We start from the raw sequence: 14,614 nt of genomic DNA on the forward strand, positions 1-14,614 counted from the left end.
ATAATGCTATAAGGCGGGACTCTGGGTTCATTTCACGGTGTAGGTTTTTATCTGACTAGTAAATATGAGTCGTTTATCTTTCAATATTTCTATCTGCAACACTCTAGAAATCCAAAAACCAGCCAGCATCATCATGCCATCTTAGTGACTTGAATGACACAAAGTCCTGCCGAAGGCATGGGCTTTGTGAAACACCGATCCCTACTACGCCGTCACCGGCTTCTGCGAGCCACCTCCTGTCTTGAAAGGGGGGCCAATGGAATTCTGGCGCGATACGAAATACGTTGCGTGCTTGGCTTGCATGTACATCCATGATCTCAGGAGATCTACGCACCCACCACTGCAGAGAATATGAAAGACAGATATTGCATTTAAGAATACGATACATGTACAGTCAGTTCCGCGAACTAAAGGCTAGATCCAGAATCCATTTATACCAATGTTGACACCCGGTACACGAGCACAAGCGTCAATATCTGAAACGTACCCCATCCCCCCGCATAAATTTCCCAACCGAGCTCCGAACCCAGATTATCCTAGCTCATACAATCCTCCCCCTCCTCCGCCTCCTCACACCTATGATCCACCAACTCTCCTAGATTCCTATGATCCGCTGCCTTCCTCAAAGGCAAAGGGTACAGGGTTTCTTTGAACTTGTCTCAATCAAAACTACTCAAAGGTGACATGCAAGCCATGGTAAAATCTCCGGCCAATAATTTCGTTTCGTTCAAATGCCTGCTCGTATGTCCAACCACTGCCTCCCCCAACTTCACAGTTCGCTGCGTTGCTGAGTACTTAGAAGTCGCATCAGCTGACTTTTTCGAGGCTCGATAAGTGTATACGGTGCGCCAAGATCGAACAGTATGTGGGCTGTGCAACAAATACCCTACTTTGATGCTTTAAACATCGATGCTTAGCGGGCTCCAATTACCTATCTTCTTGTCCCAAATTACACTTCATCTAACTTAACAGGGACCTCAAAATCACAAAGCCCTACGAATTGACTGCCTTCAATATCTATAATCGTCCTATAGACCAAAGCCCAATTGCACAGCCAACCACCAGACGCTTCGTTTCAACTAATCACCGATCAACCTAGTCGATCGGCCTCGCGTTAGAGACGGAAACTAGTGTAATTTTTGCCCCTATCGAAGCTCGGATCGGAATGCTAAGCCTTCGGCTCCGAGGAAAGATCTCCACTGACGACTGTGGACAACTGTCACACTTCACACAGCGGTATCCACTCTTCCACTAAAGGCTACTCGGCGGGACCGAAACTAAATATGAACCAAGTACTATTCTGCGCTAGCGCCAGGCGTCTTCCTCGTATTCATCCATAAATGCTGTGTACTCTGCACCTGCATTCGCCCATCCTCTGATTCCCTCTAGCAGCACTAAACTCCTCAAGCTTGAATCACCCTGGGCTTTGATGTAATCGTCCATCCACGCGGCGCCCCGGAGTCCACGATGTTGTGAGGAGCCTGGCCCCGATCAGCCACCTCACTTCGAAGCAAAAGTCTGCTTGCAACTCACCGCAGTACCATATAACAGATCCGATCTTTGCAGTAGCAAACATGGTGTACAGAGTAGGGACGGTGGGATACAAGCCCTGCGCTGGTAGATTGATCGAGCCGCGAATAGTGCCTCCCTGTAAGCATAATACATTACTAGAAACGTCTATTAATTAACTTCGATTGCTTCCGCAACTTACCGTACGATCCTCCCGACGTAAATCAACGAGTACGAAGTCCTTCCCTGGCTGTTTTCCCTCGCGTAACATCTTCAGAACTTCAGAACGCGTGATGGTAGAAGGGTTCTGGTTCTTCGCGACAGGATACGCTGGATCCCAAGGCGAGTCAGGTGGTAGTGCCGTGGAGCTCATGGCAATGCCTCGTACGGACCAAATTGCGAAGCGCGGATTAACGTGGCGTAGCTTGGAGGAATGAAACAAGAGCATCTATGAATGAGTGAGATGAAGCCACTTGCCCTAACGTTGATAAAGGTGCGGAAAATGAACCTCTGCTTCCAAGGCAGGGCTGTAGTTGGTATGTCACTTGCCACGCCTGATTGGATAGTTGGCAGTAGCTTCCTGGCGAAGAGATTAGCGAGAGAGATGGAGTGTAGCCAATTAGATGCCGGCTAGGTGTACACGCTGGGGAGGAACAATACCAAACTCGGAGTGAGGGCGCTTTAGGCATTAACCTTTGAGTCGTTGTCGAAGACGTTGCCTCGTATCTGTGACTAGTTCCAAGTGAGAACCCTTCCGATATTAGGCTTCAACTATCGCGACAACTTCATATCGCTGCTGCAAATAAACGCAACCAACATCGGGCTCGCAGTAAGATCCACATTTTCCATACCGTAATCTCCGTAGGCGACGTCCCATAGCTCGTCTTCGGACATGGCTGACGGTAGCCATGTTATCGTGGACATCGGGGTTTTAGAATGCGAGGCATGCGGGCCAAGCCCTGACAGCTTTGGCTGTAGACGCCCGGAAAACTCACCGGAGAGTAAGGTTCACCTGTCGACGACATTGATACTGGAGTTCACAACTCTGGAGGTGTCGTTCAAAGATTCACAGCTCCTGTCGACCATTGCACAGACTGGCTACTGAGCACGAAATCAGGATTACAGTTAACGCTGGTTCGAGGTTACCGCACGCCAAACAATGAGATGATATCTTACCTCCCTACCGCTACTCTCTCGTGATAACGAAGGCTACCGATCTGGTTCGTAGTGTGGCGTTTCAGAACCACTGATTGCTACAGCTCCTCGACATAAAATATCAGGTACACCGTGATTCCATTAACATTGGTGACGAAGCAAACAGATCGAAAGTCTACAGCTTTCCCCTTTCTTTCGTCCTGCCTCGTGGAACCGAGTATCCCCATCAGGATAAACCGCTGCTGTGCCAAGTTCTCCCGCCAGCTTTTAAAACCAACCAGTAAATTTCGAGTCAACGGGGCCCGGGATCACCGCAGCCTTCGCTCTCTGTTACTTACATGCTTTATACCATTGTCTGTTACCGCGCGGAACATGCTGGAGATAGAGCAGAGCCGAGAAGCGCCGAGGCTACTCGGATCATCGACTTCCTCCTGTACTACAATGTCTAACCACTAACACCTGCTTCCCTGATGAGTCTATTGTGTGCCGCGACTCCCATATGGAAGTATGCACTAGGTGGCCACCTTGGATCCCTCGAAATATTCACCCGCGAACCCCTTGCGCTGGCTTACTCATTATACTTGCCCAACACTTCTACAGAGTACACTCTTTCAGTAACTGCTCCTTCCGCAGCGCCAGCAATCCAACACTTGCGACCATTGTCATTGAATATACAAGCTGCAATCCGGGTTAAGACTTTCTTCTCCACAGGGCCAATAGTTTGTCTGCCGAAACCGACTTCTCTAACACAGATTCCGTGTATCCGACTGCATGACGAATTCGTCAACTTCTGTCGAGAGAGATACACGCAGCTCGAATGGGAATATTCGCCGGGCCTCAGGAATGACAAACCCCTTATGTATGAAGGCGTTATGCGGAACTCCAGCTTCTCCACCGTCTCGACCTCGTCTGTTGGCAGTGTAGTGCGACTTTGGGCATCCGATTCCCTACTCTTCGAAATAGTGAGGTTTTTTCACGGTTTGGCTTGCACCTCTAGAGGATGCGGAAACACGGGCAGGAAGAAAGATGTTTATGTGTTGAAGCGCTCAATAAAGGGGGAAGAAGTATACGGAAAGGAATCAAGAACCTGCGCGGATAGGAGGCATCTCGGAGTGGAGACAAGAGCTTCTGGCGATCAAAGATCTTCGTTTTACATTTCATTCCTTCTTTGTCTAATTAGGGTTGAGATGGCTGAGGAAACCAGAATATGTTCGCTGCGAAAAGAGCAGCTTCGGATTTCAGCCTTCTCTGGACCCTGCTATATATCTCGACCGGGATACAGGAGGAACTTACTTACCCGGTTTCACAAGCAAATGCACATCTTCTGCCATATACCCCAGAGCCCTTCCAAAATTCCTCCCAAAAAGAAATCAATGAATGGCTGAGTCTGCCCGGAATTTTGGCTTCTGTAAGCCACTTCGTCTCAGGGTTCCCAACCGTACGTACTACGAGTCGTAGTATACGACCCGTAACAGTCACGTGAGCCGTTGAAACGTAGGAGAGATATGAGTCGTAACGTATGACTAGAGGAGCGCCCATTACAGACTGTAGTACGTCTTAAAAAGGCAACTTTTCCTACTAAAATAGAACCTAATTAGACACATATAGAATTATGTTAGAAGCGTGTTTAAAGTTATATTTTTAGAGTAATAATTAAGTAAAAACTCTAAGGTTTATAAGACATTAGCGCTTATAGTAAAGGCTAGAAGTAAGGTGTGCTATTTTATGTAAATAGTTAGCTTTTTAGCCTATAAATTGTTATTAATTTATCTACATCTATTATTTTACCTACTATAAGCTAAATGTCCTAATTCCTCTAGCGCAGTAGGCGTACTGCTTTATTCTAAGGATTCTCTAAAGCTAGCTCTTTTTAGTAAACTAACATATCTTATTATGCTAGTTCTTATTACTTTACTAGGTTAAAGGCTTTATTATCTTCCTTTTTAGTTTTATTTTAAGGCAGTACACTGTTTAATGCCTGTTTAAAAAAGTACCTAGCTAACGCTAGTCTTAACAACAAAGTAGCTTTTACTATAGAGTAGGATAACCTCTAGCTAGCAAACAGAAAGCTAAGGCCTAAAAGAGTTAAGTATTATATAAAGCACAAGAGCTAGCTCTGTAGGAACTAGCAGCTCTCCTAGATTTAGCAGCATAGAGCAGATTTAGTGTACAATAATAAGAAAGACAGCTCTAAAGTAAAGCTATAGCTCTATAAGAGGTGCCACGCTAGGGGCGTTTATAAAAGGGTAAAGAAAGTTAACAGTTACGCTTATATTATAAGCTACTTTAAAAAAGAATATAGAATTAACATTTTTAAAAAAGGTCTTTTACCTAACATACTAAGGATTTTAGTAAGTCTATTTAAAGCTGCTTATAAAGTTGCTAGCTTGTTATATATTATCTCTTATAGTGTGTAGTAGGAGGAAGTGTTGCAGGCAGTAGTTATTAATTAGGTTATCCTTTATAACATTTCTTTTAACATAGTATTATTAGTAGAACTTTAGAGCATTTTTACTTAAAACTAAGCTAATCTTCTTATAGCTTTTCTAGTCTTAGATACTACATTTTCTTCCTACATAAATAAGGCCTGCCTATGCTAGAGAGTAGAGATTTAAATAATACTAAGGATAGCTTAAAGCAAAATTATGTTAAGCATTAATATATAAACTTTTCTAAACTACCTCTTCTTTCTAGGTGTAGTGTTGCACTTTATTAGTATATGTACCTTAGCTTATTATTTTAGCGCCTTAGCACTATAAAAATTATATTAAAATTTTATTATTTAGTAGCTAACAACATGTTAAATAATAATAATAAAACTATCTCTGCCTTTACGCAACATCTTAAAAGGCCCCTTACCTCTAAGCACTGTATACGCTGCGCTAGTTATACAATCTAGCTAGTAGTTAAGGCAGTTATATATAGAAAAAGGATAAACGCTTTTAAAGCAGCGCTAGCCTAAGCTGCTTCTTAGAATTAATTTAAACTATACTATTAGCATAGAGTTATAAGTAAGCTCTATAACTTTATAAATGTAGTGTTAGTGTTATATAAATGCTAAAAGGCCTTTATAACTTTTTAAGCTACTTTTAATAATAAGGACCCTTTCTAGAGCTTTAGAACCCTTAATTTTATATAAGACAGCAGTGTACGCTAGCACAGCGTCTATCTTATGCTCCTCTGCTGTTATAAGCTTAAGGACACTATTACTAAGTTTATTTATAAGTAGAAAGGCACTAAAGATAACAGCGCTAACTCTGCTATTTCTAGTAATGCTGCTCTTACTAAAATTATTACTAAAAATAAATAAAAGAAAGTTAATTACTTTTATAAGTTTCTTAAAGTTTTTTACTTTATAATAAAACACCTTAAGGGCAAGGGCTTGTACAGATCCTTATAAATAACTGTTGTTAACCTATAACACCTATATACTAAGCTTCTCTAAATAAGGGATAAACTTAAAAGTAAAAGTAATAATTACTACTTTAAATCTAGTGTAGCATTTAGCATAGAAAAGTTGCTTATATACTAGAAAAAGTTTATTATAGAGCTGCCTATATTTTATTATTATATTATAACTATTTTTAACTTTTAGCTTTATCTTCTTTAGTTTAAGGACTACTAGCGTAAGTACTTTTTATAGTATAAAAAAGCTAAGGCTTTAATAAAGGCTATTTTTTAAAAGTATATTAATACTAAGGTAGAGGCAGAGGCAGAGGACAATAAGCAACTGCTATCCACACAACATAAGTTACTAAGTAGTAAGTATTATAATAAGGGCTTTAAGTAGACTTTTTTTATAGACATAAGCTTTCTTACTAGTAATTATTTATATAAAAAGCAGTAAAAAACAATAGAATTACAGTAATACTATAATAGTTACTGCAAAGATGTTACTATAGCTAAAGATAATAGCCCTCTGTTTACTAATTCTTTTATATAGTAAAAATAAGTTAGACAGCTTGCCTATCCTACACTATATAAAATTACTCTTAACTTCTTATCTATCTTATCTACAAGCTGCAACTGTAAGAGGAGCTTTAGTAGCAGTAAAAGGACTATTACTTATAACAGAAATAAGCTCTTTAGCTTAATAATTAAAGCTCTTTAACTATAAAAAAACTAGCTATGTTAGCGCTATATTTATAGTAAATTATTGTCCTTAGTAGACTATATACAAGCTATTATAATGTAACTTTTTACAAAATATTAAAACGTAGGAGAAATGTAAATTGTAACAGTTACGCTCTGTAAGTAGACTTAAATGTTATGCTTACGTTAAAACGTACTCACAATCTGAGAAGTTACGACCATTGATTTGGCGAGTCGTAACGTATTACGTACGGTTGGGAACGCTGCTTCGTCTTGCCGAACGCACAACCAATGGATTCCCTCATGCTTAGCTAAATTTCTGGGAATTTGCACAGCCACCACCTCCAGTCGTGATGATGGTGGATTTGAATTCTTAAGTGGGCCGCACTTGCTAGGCCAGTACCTTTTGGATAGAGGTGATGAGGATACGTCCTGGTGCATTCACTCGCCAAACCCAGGCTATCTAACAGTTGAGGAATCCCAACACTCGCTCTAACTCCTCACTTTTACAAGCATGCCTTTATGAACGTCTGCGGTCGTGGGCGGTAAGTTCCCACTACCCTTGGTGCTTCCTAACTAAATAATGATTCTAGCAAATCTAAACTTGAATCCGTGGATGCACTTACAACAAAAACTATAGCGCGTTTGAGTAAGCAGGTTCTACTACTCTTTTTCCTTTTCGAGTTCGAAACTGTTCCTCTCAGGCGGTACAAAATCTGCTCCGGCAATTCAGCGAAACGTAAGGAGTGTGAATATTTCCGGAAACGAGTTCCGTAGGGATGACAAATTTGATGTCAGCTTCACGGATGTATGCCAGGAAGCTTCCGGCTCTGGTGACACCCGTTCCGTCGCCGTCGCAAGTCATCGTCACCTACACCACCTCTGCAAGTAGGCCATACCTAGGCTATCAGATCAACCATTGCAGTAACAATAGTGTGCCTATTCGTTGTTTTTGTAGTCATGGTCGTAGCTCTCGATAGCTGGTTGGGATCAGGTTGTCTAATTAGAATTCTAATGAGAGGAATGAAGGTTCTTCGGGAGAAGTTGAGAGGCTTCGAGAAATGGATTCAAGCCACGAATAAGAAGGTAGGAGAGAGAAAGAAGAAAGAACAAGGGGGCCGAAAAAGAAAGGAGCCTGCCACAGTGCTTATTGTAGTTGCAGAGGCAGTTCCAGAGTATCTGTACATGCAGGAGATAAATCAAGCAGATGAGACGGAAGAGAAGAAATACAGGAAGTGGTGGATGAGGTTGAAAAGCGAAGTATGTCGGGCTACGATATTGGAGAAGATGCCTGCAGGTCATGGGAGAGCTGCGGGTGTATAATGCGCACTTGGCCATTGGCGATATTAGCTTGCATCATTGCATAACAGTTGAAGATATACCTACCAGCCTGTTCCAATTGGCGATCTTGCCAGCACCTCTTAAGAATCTCTGGAATGCCTTATCACAACTCCAAATCCCGCCTAGGCCGTCCCCATCACCGCGACCAAAGTCCACGACCTTACCAAACTCACCAAACCCCTACCTACACTAGATTCGCACTAAGTCCTCATCAAACTTACTGCTGCAGCTCTCAACTTCCGTGACTTCTTGATCACAACCCGCTCGCCAGCTTACCCAGGTGATCACAAAGCTAATTTCACCCGGGGAGCCGACGGCGCAGGGATCATATCGACCACCGGACCGCTATCTTCCTGGGCTGGCAAGGAAGGCACACACGTAGTCCTCCAACCCGCGGCATGGCTGTCTGGGGATGTGAGGAATATGGGTAGCGATCAGATGTTTGGTGGAACGGATGTTGATGGGACGCTGCAGAGCTGGATGGTAGTGGATGATGCAAGGGCTATTGCAGCGCCGAAGGGGTGGAAAGGGATTGAAATTGCTGGATTGGTGACTGCGGGCTCCACGGCTTGGGGCGCGATCAGGGGCGGGTTGGATGAGAGACTTTATGGGGTGGTGGAGGATTGGAAGTTTGGGGAAGAGAAGGAAAGGTTGAAAGGGAAATAGGTTCTTACGCAGGGGACGGGGTGTGTGAGTTGTGCTGCTATACAGGTGGGTTGTTCTCTAGTTACAGAGGCAGATCACGGAAGTCTAAGGGAAATACAACTAAGGAAAATAGGACTGATGAAAAACTGAAGATCGCAACGGCCCTCAGAGCAAACATCATCCCCACCTCCTCTTCAGATTCAAAACTCAAAATCGCTAAATCCATCAGTGCCGCGCATCTCATCAACTACCGTACCACTCCTGACTGGGATCAAGAAGTCCACCGCATCACCAAAGGAAAGGGGGTGGACCATGTAATCGAGGTTGGAGGCGCGCAGACTATGATGAAGTCTTTAAACAGCACCCAGCCAGGAGGACTTGCCAGCGTCATTAGCATCTTGACAGAATCTGAACCCCTTCTAGCGGAATTTTTACCTAGTGTGCTATTTGGAGCTAAAGTTGGTAAGTACATCCAAATTCATTCAAGAGGGGTTTAAGTGCGAGTGCTAAAGGATGACGAATAGTGAAAGGTTGCTGCTGGTTAAGTAGAGACACGTCAGCCGAGTTTATCAGATTTGAAGAGACAAATAATATTAAGCCAGTCATTGCGAAGGTGCTTAGGTTCAACTAGGTTGTGGAGGCGTTTGAGGCACTGCAGAATCAAAACAATGTTAGAAAGCTAATCGTGAAGATTAGCGAAGACTGGACCTGCAATGTAGCGAGACCCATTAGGCTGATGGGATCTCTTGAAGATTGAAGATTACCTTGAATGATGACTATTGTACAAGTAAAACCAAAACAGTTTCTTGTATTAGTGATCCATTTCGACCATTTGGTGTTAATAAATCCCGCGATTAGAGCGTCTTGAATGGTGGCAACTTGGAATCAGTAGGAAGGCAGAGAAAATAAGTATTAAAATACATACTTATTTAGTTCAACTTATTACTCATAAAACTCGCTCCATAATTTCCACACTCACGCAGCACCCTCCTTCCTCTGTCCCGTGTAAAAAGCGAGACCATAATCATCCGTCTTGAAAGTGATCTTCGCTCCCTTGGGGAAATAGAATACATCGCCTGGTACTGCATGCACTTCCTTTCCAGTCTCGTCTGAGATGTCGAAAGAACCCTCGACAATGATCTTCATCTCGTGGTAGGTATAAGTGTAGACAAGGGGTGTGCCTTTCTCGAGGCGGTAGAAGCCGCATGATATTGGCTTGTCGGGGTCTTCTTCCTGGCTAGTTGATAGTTAGAAGGCATTCCTAACACGTGATGTGTGGGTTAAAAGGGGGATGGAGATCATAGATGTACCTTGTAGCAACATCTCCTAAGTAGGCATTCTCATTCGCGATGAGCGGTGGCTTGAATGTTGATTGGCATTTTGCAAAGTGGGTCATGCCAACTGGAGACATCTTTTCGGATTTGGGGAATGAGGTTGTAGATTTGACTTTGCTGAGCAGGTGACCCATCGTGTCAGTATAATGTGTGTGTGCAGAGTTCTTGAATCTCGTGTTGACAGCAATTGTGTAAGAGGAAAGGGTGGAAAGGAGCTCGAGTTGACCCACATTTATATCTTGGTCGAATACAGCACAGAACGCTGGACGGAGTTATTGATGCAAGATAACAAGTCTGAAGTTGGTGTGGTAGATAGGCGCTGGAAACGGGAAACCAATGCTGAAGGACGTATGCTTCTGCATTTAAATCATCTATCTTCCGGTATCCCAATTCTACGGATCGGCAATACCACTCCAACAAAAATCCCCAGCCACCCCGCTATACCCCGCCGTTCCAATAGACTGCATACCCCGAGGAACAATTTGCTGAAAGGAGTAGCGAAAAAGCCAGCCAAGAAGGGGTTATAGGTGGAATGGAGAACATGGCGGATGCTTGCTAAGCCCTAGTTGATTTTCGGCAGAAGTACGACCTGAAAATAGAGGCTGCGAGTGATGATGGAGATTGGTGTTGGTGGTGTTGCGGGGCAGATGGGAGATGCGGTCGATGGGAGGACGCTTGTCTTATCGCGTGGTTTACATACCCGGTTTAGGAATAGCGCAAGACGGGCATCATTCAACAAGACTCGTCCAGTTGTGTGGATGAGTATGGCAGTAAAATTGGGAGTCTCGGAAATCTTAACGGGTTCGATAACTGAAATTTGCACACTAGGAAGTCCTCCCAAGCCAACTCAAGTCCGCTCAAGTCCGCTCAAGTCTTTCTACTATTCTACAAGCTTCTCCAAGTACATGTGTGAGACAGGCTCCACAAATGCACCATATTTGCACGGCCGTGGATCCAAGGAAAATAATACTTCTGCCAATGGCTTTCACATGGCCTGGCGAAACTCGCCCATGCCTTCGCGCGTAGATTCCCAACAGCTCTACAGTCGGTCTCAAGCCTTGTACAAGCTGCTTCCGACCTCTCAGTCGTGGAATTTTCTGTTATTGTTCTCGCCGAACAGGATTACTCTAATGGATGGTAGTGCGTCGGTTTCGAGGAGCTTCAGACGTTCTTCAAGGGTGTTGTTGATGTCAATTCTACCACCGGTCCCGACCACTATCACACCGCCGGCCCTGTAGTAGAGTAAGTCATGCGCCTTCGCCAAAGCCCCAATGCCGGGTGTACTCACGATCCCTCTGGCAACGGGTCGCGCTCGTCAATAGAGAGGGACACGTCCTTCTCCACCTTGCTCTTGTACTCTGACTGGGCTTCGTCGATGGCCTTCTTTACTATGTCGTAGTCGGCCTTCCTTGCCTTGACCTGCAGCTTGGTCTCGTTGAGCGCATAGGCGCCCTCCAGTATCAGGTTCTTCAGCATGGCCTGGTATTTGGTCTTATCCTTGGAGACGTCCCTCAGCTTCTTGCCTGCTTCCTCAAACAGACCATCCAGCAGTTCTTGCCTTGATGAGAGCACCCTTAGTCGCGTCTTGTTGGCGACGGTGGAGCGTGTGATTTGCTGCGACATGCTGGCCTGCTTGAACTTCTTCTCGTAGGACGAGTCGATGGCGGACGTTTCTTGGCGCACGAGCTTGGACTTCTCAATTGCGAATTCCTCGTCGGCCTTGAGGCGTATCTCGTTAGCCTTCTCATGGGCCTCCTGCCGGATGAAGGCAGTCATTTTCTTGAGCTCGCCGGCGACCTATCATGGCGGCGGTAGTTAGCTGCTGCAGTTGTTGACGCACGGCGGGGAGCTCTGGCGGGCGAGAGCTGCCTGGGACCAGCTGGAGGGAGACTCTCACCTGGTCGTCGGACATGGCGTGGACTTGCGACATGCTTGCGGGAGCGTGCGGGACGAGTCTGGCCTGGTGAAGCAGTGTGCGGTGGTGTAGAGGTCGGGGTGTGGGTGCGAGGTGGGAGCTTGTGAGAGAGTGAAGGTCAAGCCACAGCTTGGAGCACCGATTTGGCGATAGCGCCAAAAGCAACCACGGATTACGTTACGTGTGAGCAGAGCACTACCGGGGGGAATTTTGTATCTCGGGCAAATATTAGAGCTGGCACTTGCAGAAGGCACGAATTGATCTGCATTAATATTTATCGTCCAGCAGGTGGCTTGGCTAAAGGGCTAGAGGCTTGCAGACAATCCACACGACATCATCAGGCGGGCGGATCCCTGCCTCTCGCCTCGGTTCGCCAGCTCGCTCGTCTCGTGGACCTTCGTCGAGCGTTGCTCATCACAGTGACAGCATCGCCCAGCGCTGGACGCCCCCGACAAGAGCCCCCCGAAACCCGCGCCAAATCCGCACAGCATGCTTCCACGCTTCAGGTAGCAATAACTTTGCGTGGCGACGGCATACAGAAGCCCAGCATGGTGGAACTGTCGCCCGGCGCAAGCGTCGCTGTAAGTCTATCCCCAGGGCAGGCTGGAATCGTGCTTCTTACAGAGACGCGAGCTAATACTAGACCTGCACAGCTCGGAGTCATTGTTGGGCTCGTCTCGACCAGTGTCCAGAGCATCGGCTTGACCCTCCAGCGCAAATCCCACCTCCTCGAAGAAGAGAAAGAGGACGACTATGAGCGGAGACCCCCCTACAAGCGGCGGAGATGGCAGGTCGGTTGCGGACATGCTATACTGAAGATATTTGGCTGAACTTGATAGCTTGGCATGTTCATGTTTCTCGTCGCGAACATCGTGGGGAGTACAATCCAGATCACAACACTACCCCTGCCAGTTCTCTCCACGCTCCAGGCAGTACGTAGCCTCCTCACGCTGCTCTCTCCTGCTTCCCCTACGCTTGGTGACTAATTGACTCCAGTCTGGTCTCGTCTTCAACTCCATCTGCGCCTCCATCATCTTGAGTGAGCCCTTCACCCCTTACTCCCTCGTCGGAACTATGCTTGTCGCTGTAGGTGCGGTTCTAATTGGCATATTTGGAGCTCTCACCGAACCATCGCATAACTTGGATCAATTGCTGGAGCTTCTTGGCAGGCGTCAATTCATCCTGTGGATGCTTGGAACCGCTGTTATGGTGCTGTTGTTCATCGTCGCTAATTGGGTCCTCAAACGCATCTATCACCGTCCCACGCCGCGACAGCGCCTTCTCCGAGGCTTGTTCTTTGGCTGTGTGAGCGGAATCCTCTCCGCGCATTCCCTCCTCATCGCCAAGAGTGCCGTCGAGCTTCTAGTTCGTACCATCGTGGATCGCCACAATGAGTTCAATCGATGGCAGTCATGGATGATCCTCCTCGGCCTTGTATTCTTCGCCCTATCGCAGCTTTACTTCATGCATCGCGGCCTCAAACTATGCAGCACCAGCGTTTTATATCCCCTCGTTTTCTGCGTCTACAACATCATCGCCATCATAGACGGCTTGATTTACTTCCATCAGTCCTCGAGGCTTCCAGTCTTACATGCCGGACTAATCGCTCTTGGCACCGTAATTCTTCTCGCAGGGGTAGTTGCACTGAGTTGGCGATTAGAAGAACACGTCGAACAACCCCCCTCGCCGGTCATCGGCAAACATAAAGGGCGCGTGCCCACGCCATCGACCGTGCTAACGCCAGGCATGGGACTTGTCCACGGTGTGCTAGACGAAGAACCTGAATATCCCGTAGACATAGAAGAACAGCAACCCGGAGCGCATGGCTCCATTGCCGAGCAGCGCAAACGCCACGGCATTGACGAAAGGACCCCCCTCCTAGCTCGTGCTCCTACAGCGCCAGGCCTAACCCCAAAGTCGAAGAAACGCCCATCAATCGACACCCATGGCAGACTTAGTCCAAATCTAAGTCCCTCTCCACGCCGACCCCCGCGTAGGCGCCGCATGACTGTCTCAGAGGAGACAAACGAGATCTGGGATGAACTTAATGATCGTGAATACGTCAGATCACCAGCGAGACGTTCTGCTGATCTAGAGCGCAGACCTCGCTCAGGGACTTTACCTACCCGCCGAAAGAACTCAACGTGGCTGACTCAAGTGCGAAGACGGTCCTGGTGGGAAGGAATGGGCGTTGGCAGCTTACGAAGCAGTGTTTCGCAGGGCAAAAGACCTGCACATGGCTCTGGCGCCTTTCTTGGAGACCATCCTGATCCGGAAGATGGCTCTCAATCTGACCCTGACGCAGTATTGAACTCTCAGCCTAGGCGAAGGCGTGGTACATGGGGTTTCGGCGATTTAGGGAGTCGAACGAATCAGGATGTGCTGGGTGATTGGTTTAAGCTGAAGTGGTGGCGGAAGAGATGGAGAGAAGGAGATGAAGATGATTCTGGCGGGGACGGGGGAACATGATATCGCATTGCATTAACATTGTAAGAATTATATACGTGAAGCACGCTTAGGCTTTCCTTCTCGTGACCCCTAGCATATACTTATGATCTAGCCCAAACGGGTTAGGTTGTTTTAGGTAAGCCCAGACCAGGCATCAGCATATAGCTCAGCCTTA

The 14,614-nt window shown here is 46.2% G+C and overlaps 5 protein-coding genes across 5 annotated transcripts; 2 read left to right on the forward strand and 3 right to left on the reverse strand.

Annotated features, from left to right (window-relative positions):
- Nucleotides 1-1,305: 1,305 nt before the first annotated feature.
- Nucleotides 1,306-1,882, reverse strand: BDR25DRAFT_328914 (uncharacterized protein; the record flags this gene model as incomplete). Its single annotated transcript, XM_033692422.1, has 3 exons — nt 1,306-1,481; nt 1,534-1,648; nt 1,712-1,882. The coding sequence occupies 3 exons, from the start codon at nt 1,880-1,882 to the stop codon at nt 1,306-1,308; spliced, it is 462 nt and encodes a 153-aa protein (XP_033541667.1).
- A 6,419-nt stretch (nt 1,883-8,301) lies between these two features.
- Nucleotides 8,302-9,450, forward strand: BDR25DRAFT_380255 (NAD(P)-binding protein; the record flags this gene model as incomplete). Its single annotated transcript, XM_033697658.1, has 4 exons — nt 8,302-8,712; nt 8,764-8,808; nt 8,895-9,204; nt 9,267-9,450. Coding segments are annotated over 4 exons (873 nt in total), but the record flags the coding sequence as incomplete, so codon positions are not given.
- A 228-nt stretch (nt 9,451-9,678) lies between these two features.
- BDR25DRAFT_93272 (uncharacterized protein) lies at nt 9,679-10,434 on the reverse strand. Its single transcript, XM_033699257.1, has 3 exons — nt 10,307-10,434; nt 10,053-10,188; nt 9,679-9,979 (listed from the first exon to the last, which is right to left on the reverse strand). Exons 2-3 carry the CDS (start codon nt 10,151-10,153, stop codon nt 9,718-9,720), a joined length of 363 nt encoding a protein of 120 aa, XP_033541669.1. The 5' UTR covers nt 10,154-10,188; nt 10,307-10,434; the 3' UTR covers nt 9,679-9,717.
- Nucleotides 10,435-10,880: 446 nt separating this feature from the next.
- BDR25DRAFT_337236 (vacuolar ATP synthase subunit E) lies at nt 10,881-12,108 on the reverse strand. The gene is made up of 3 exons (XM_033693172.1): nt 11,974-12,108; nt 11,365-11,873; nt 10,881-11,308 (listed from the first exon to the last, which is right to left on the reverse strand). The coding sequence occupies exons 1-3, from the start codon at nt 12,004-12,006 to the stop codon at nt 11,158-11,160; spliced, it is 693 nt and encodes a 230-aa protein (XP_033541670.1). The 5' UTR covers nt 12,007-12,108; the 3' UTR covers nt 10,881-11,157.
- Nucleotides 12,109-12,416: 308 nt separating this feature from the next.
- BDR25DRAFT_271035 (uncharacterized protein) lies at nt 12,417-14,598 on the forward strand. The gene is made up of 4 exons (XM_033687235.1): nt 12,417-12,572; nt 12,645-12,782; nt 12,831-12,923; nt 12,988-14,598. The coding sequence occupies exons 1-4, from the start codon at nt 12,540-12,542 to the stop codon at nt 14,458-14,460; spliced, it is 1,737 nt and encodes a 578-aa protein (XP_033541671.1). The 5' UTR covers nt 12,417-12,539; the 3' UTR covers nt 14,461-14,598.
- Nucleotides 14,599-14,614: the final 16 nt, after the last annotated feature.

The sequence above is a fragment of the Lindgomyces ingoldianus genome (genome assembly GCF_010093535.1).
Source record: "Lindgomyces ingoldianus strain ATCC 200398 unplaced genomic scaffold BDR25scaffold_42, whole genome shotgun sequence".
Classification (NCBI taxonomy): domain Eukaryota; kingdom Fungi; phylum Ascomycota; class Dothideomycetes; order Pleosporales; family Lindgomycetaceae; genus Lindgomyces; species Lindgomyces ingoldianus.

Coding starts and splice junctions, on each gene's coding strand:
- BDR25DRAFT_271035 (XM_033687235.1), top strand. CDS start 12,540: ATGGTGGAACTGTCGCCCGGCGCAAGCGTCGCT. Junction 12,573..12,644: donor CGCCCGGCGCAAGCGTCGCT/GTAAGTCTATCC, acceptor AGACCTGCACAG/CTCGGAGTCATTGTTGGGCT. Junction 12,783..12,830: donor ACAAGCGGCGGAGATGGCAG/GTCGGTTGCGGA, acceptor TGAACTTGATAG/CTTGGCATGTTCATGTTTCT.
- BDR25DRAFT_93272 (XM_033699257.1), bottom strand. CDS start 10,153: ATGTCTCCAGTTGGCATGACCCACTTTGCAAAATGCCAATCAACATTC. Junction 9,980..10,052: donor TTAGGAGATGTTGCTACAAG/GTACATCTATGA, acceptor ACTATCAACTAG/CCAGGAAGAAGACCCCGACA.
- BDR25DRAFT_337236 (XM_033693172.1), bottom strand. CDS start 12,006: ATGTCGCAAGTCCACGCCATGTCCGACGACCAG. Junction 11,874..11,973: donor ACGCCATGTCCGACGACCAG/GTGAGAGTCTCC, acceptor CCGCCATGATAG/GTCGCCGGCGAGCTCAAGAA. Junction 11,309..11,364: donor GACCCGTTGCCAGAGGGATC/GTGAGTACACCC, acceptor ACTCTACTACAG/GGCCGGCGGTGTGATAGTGG.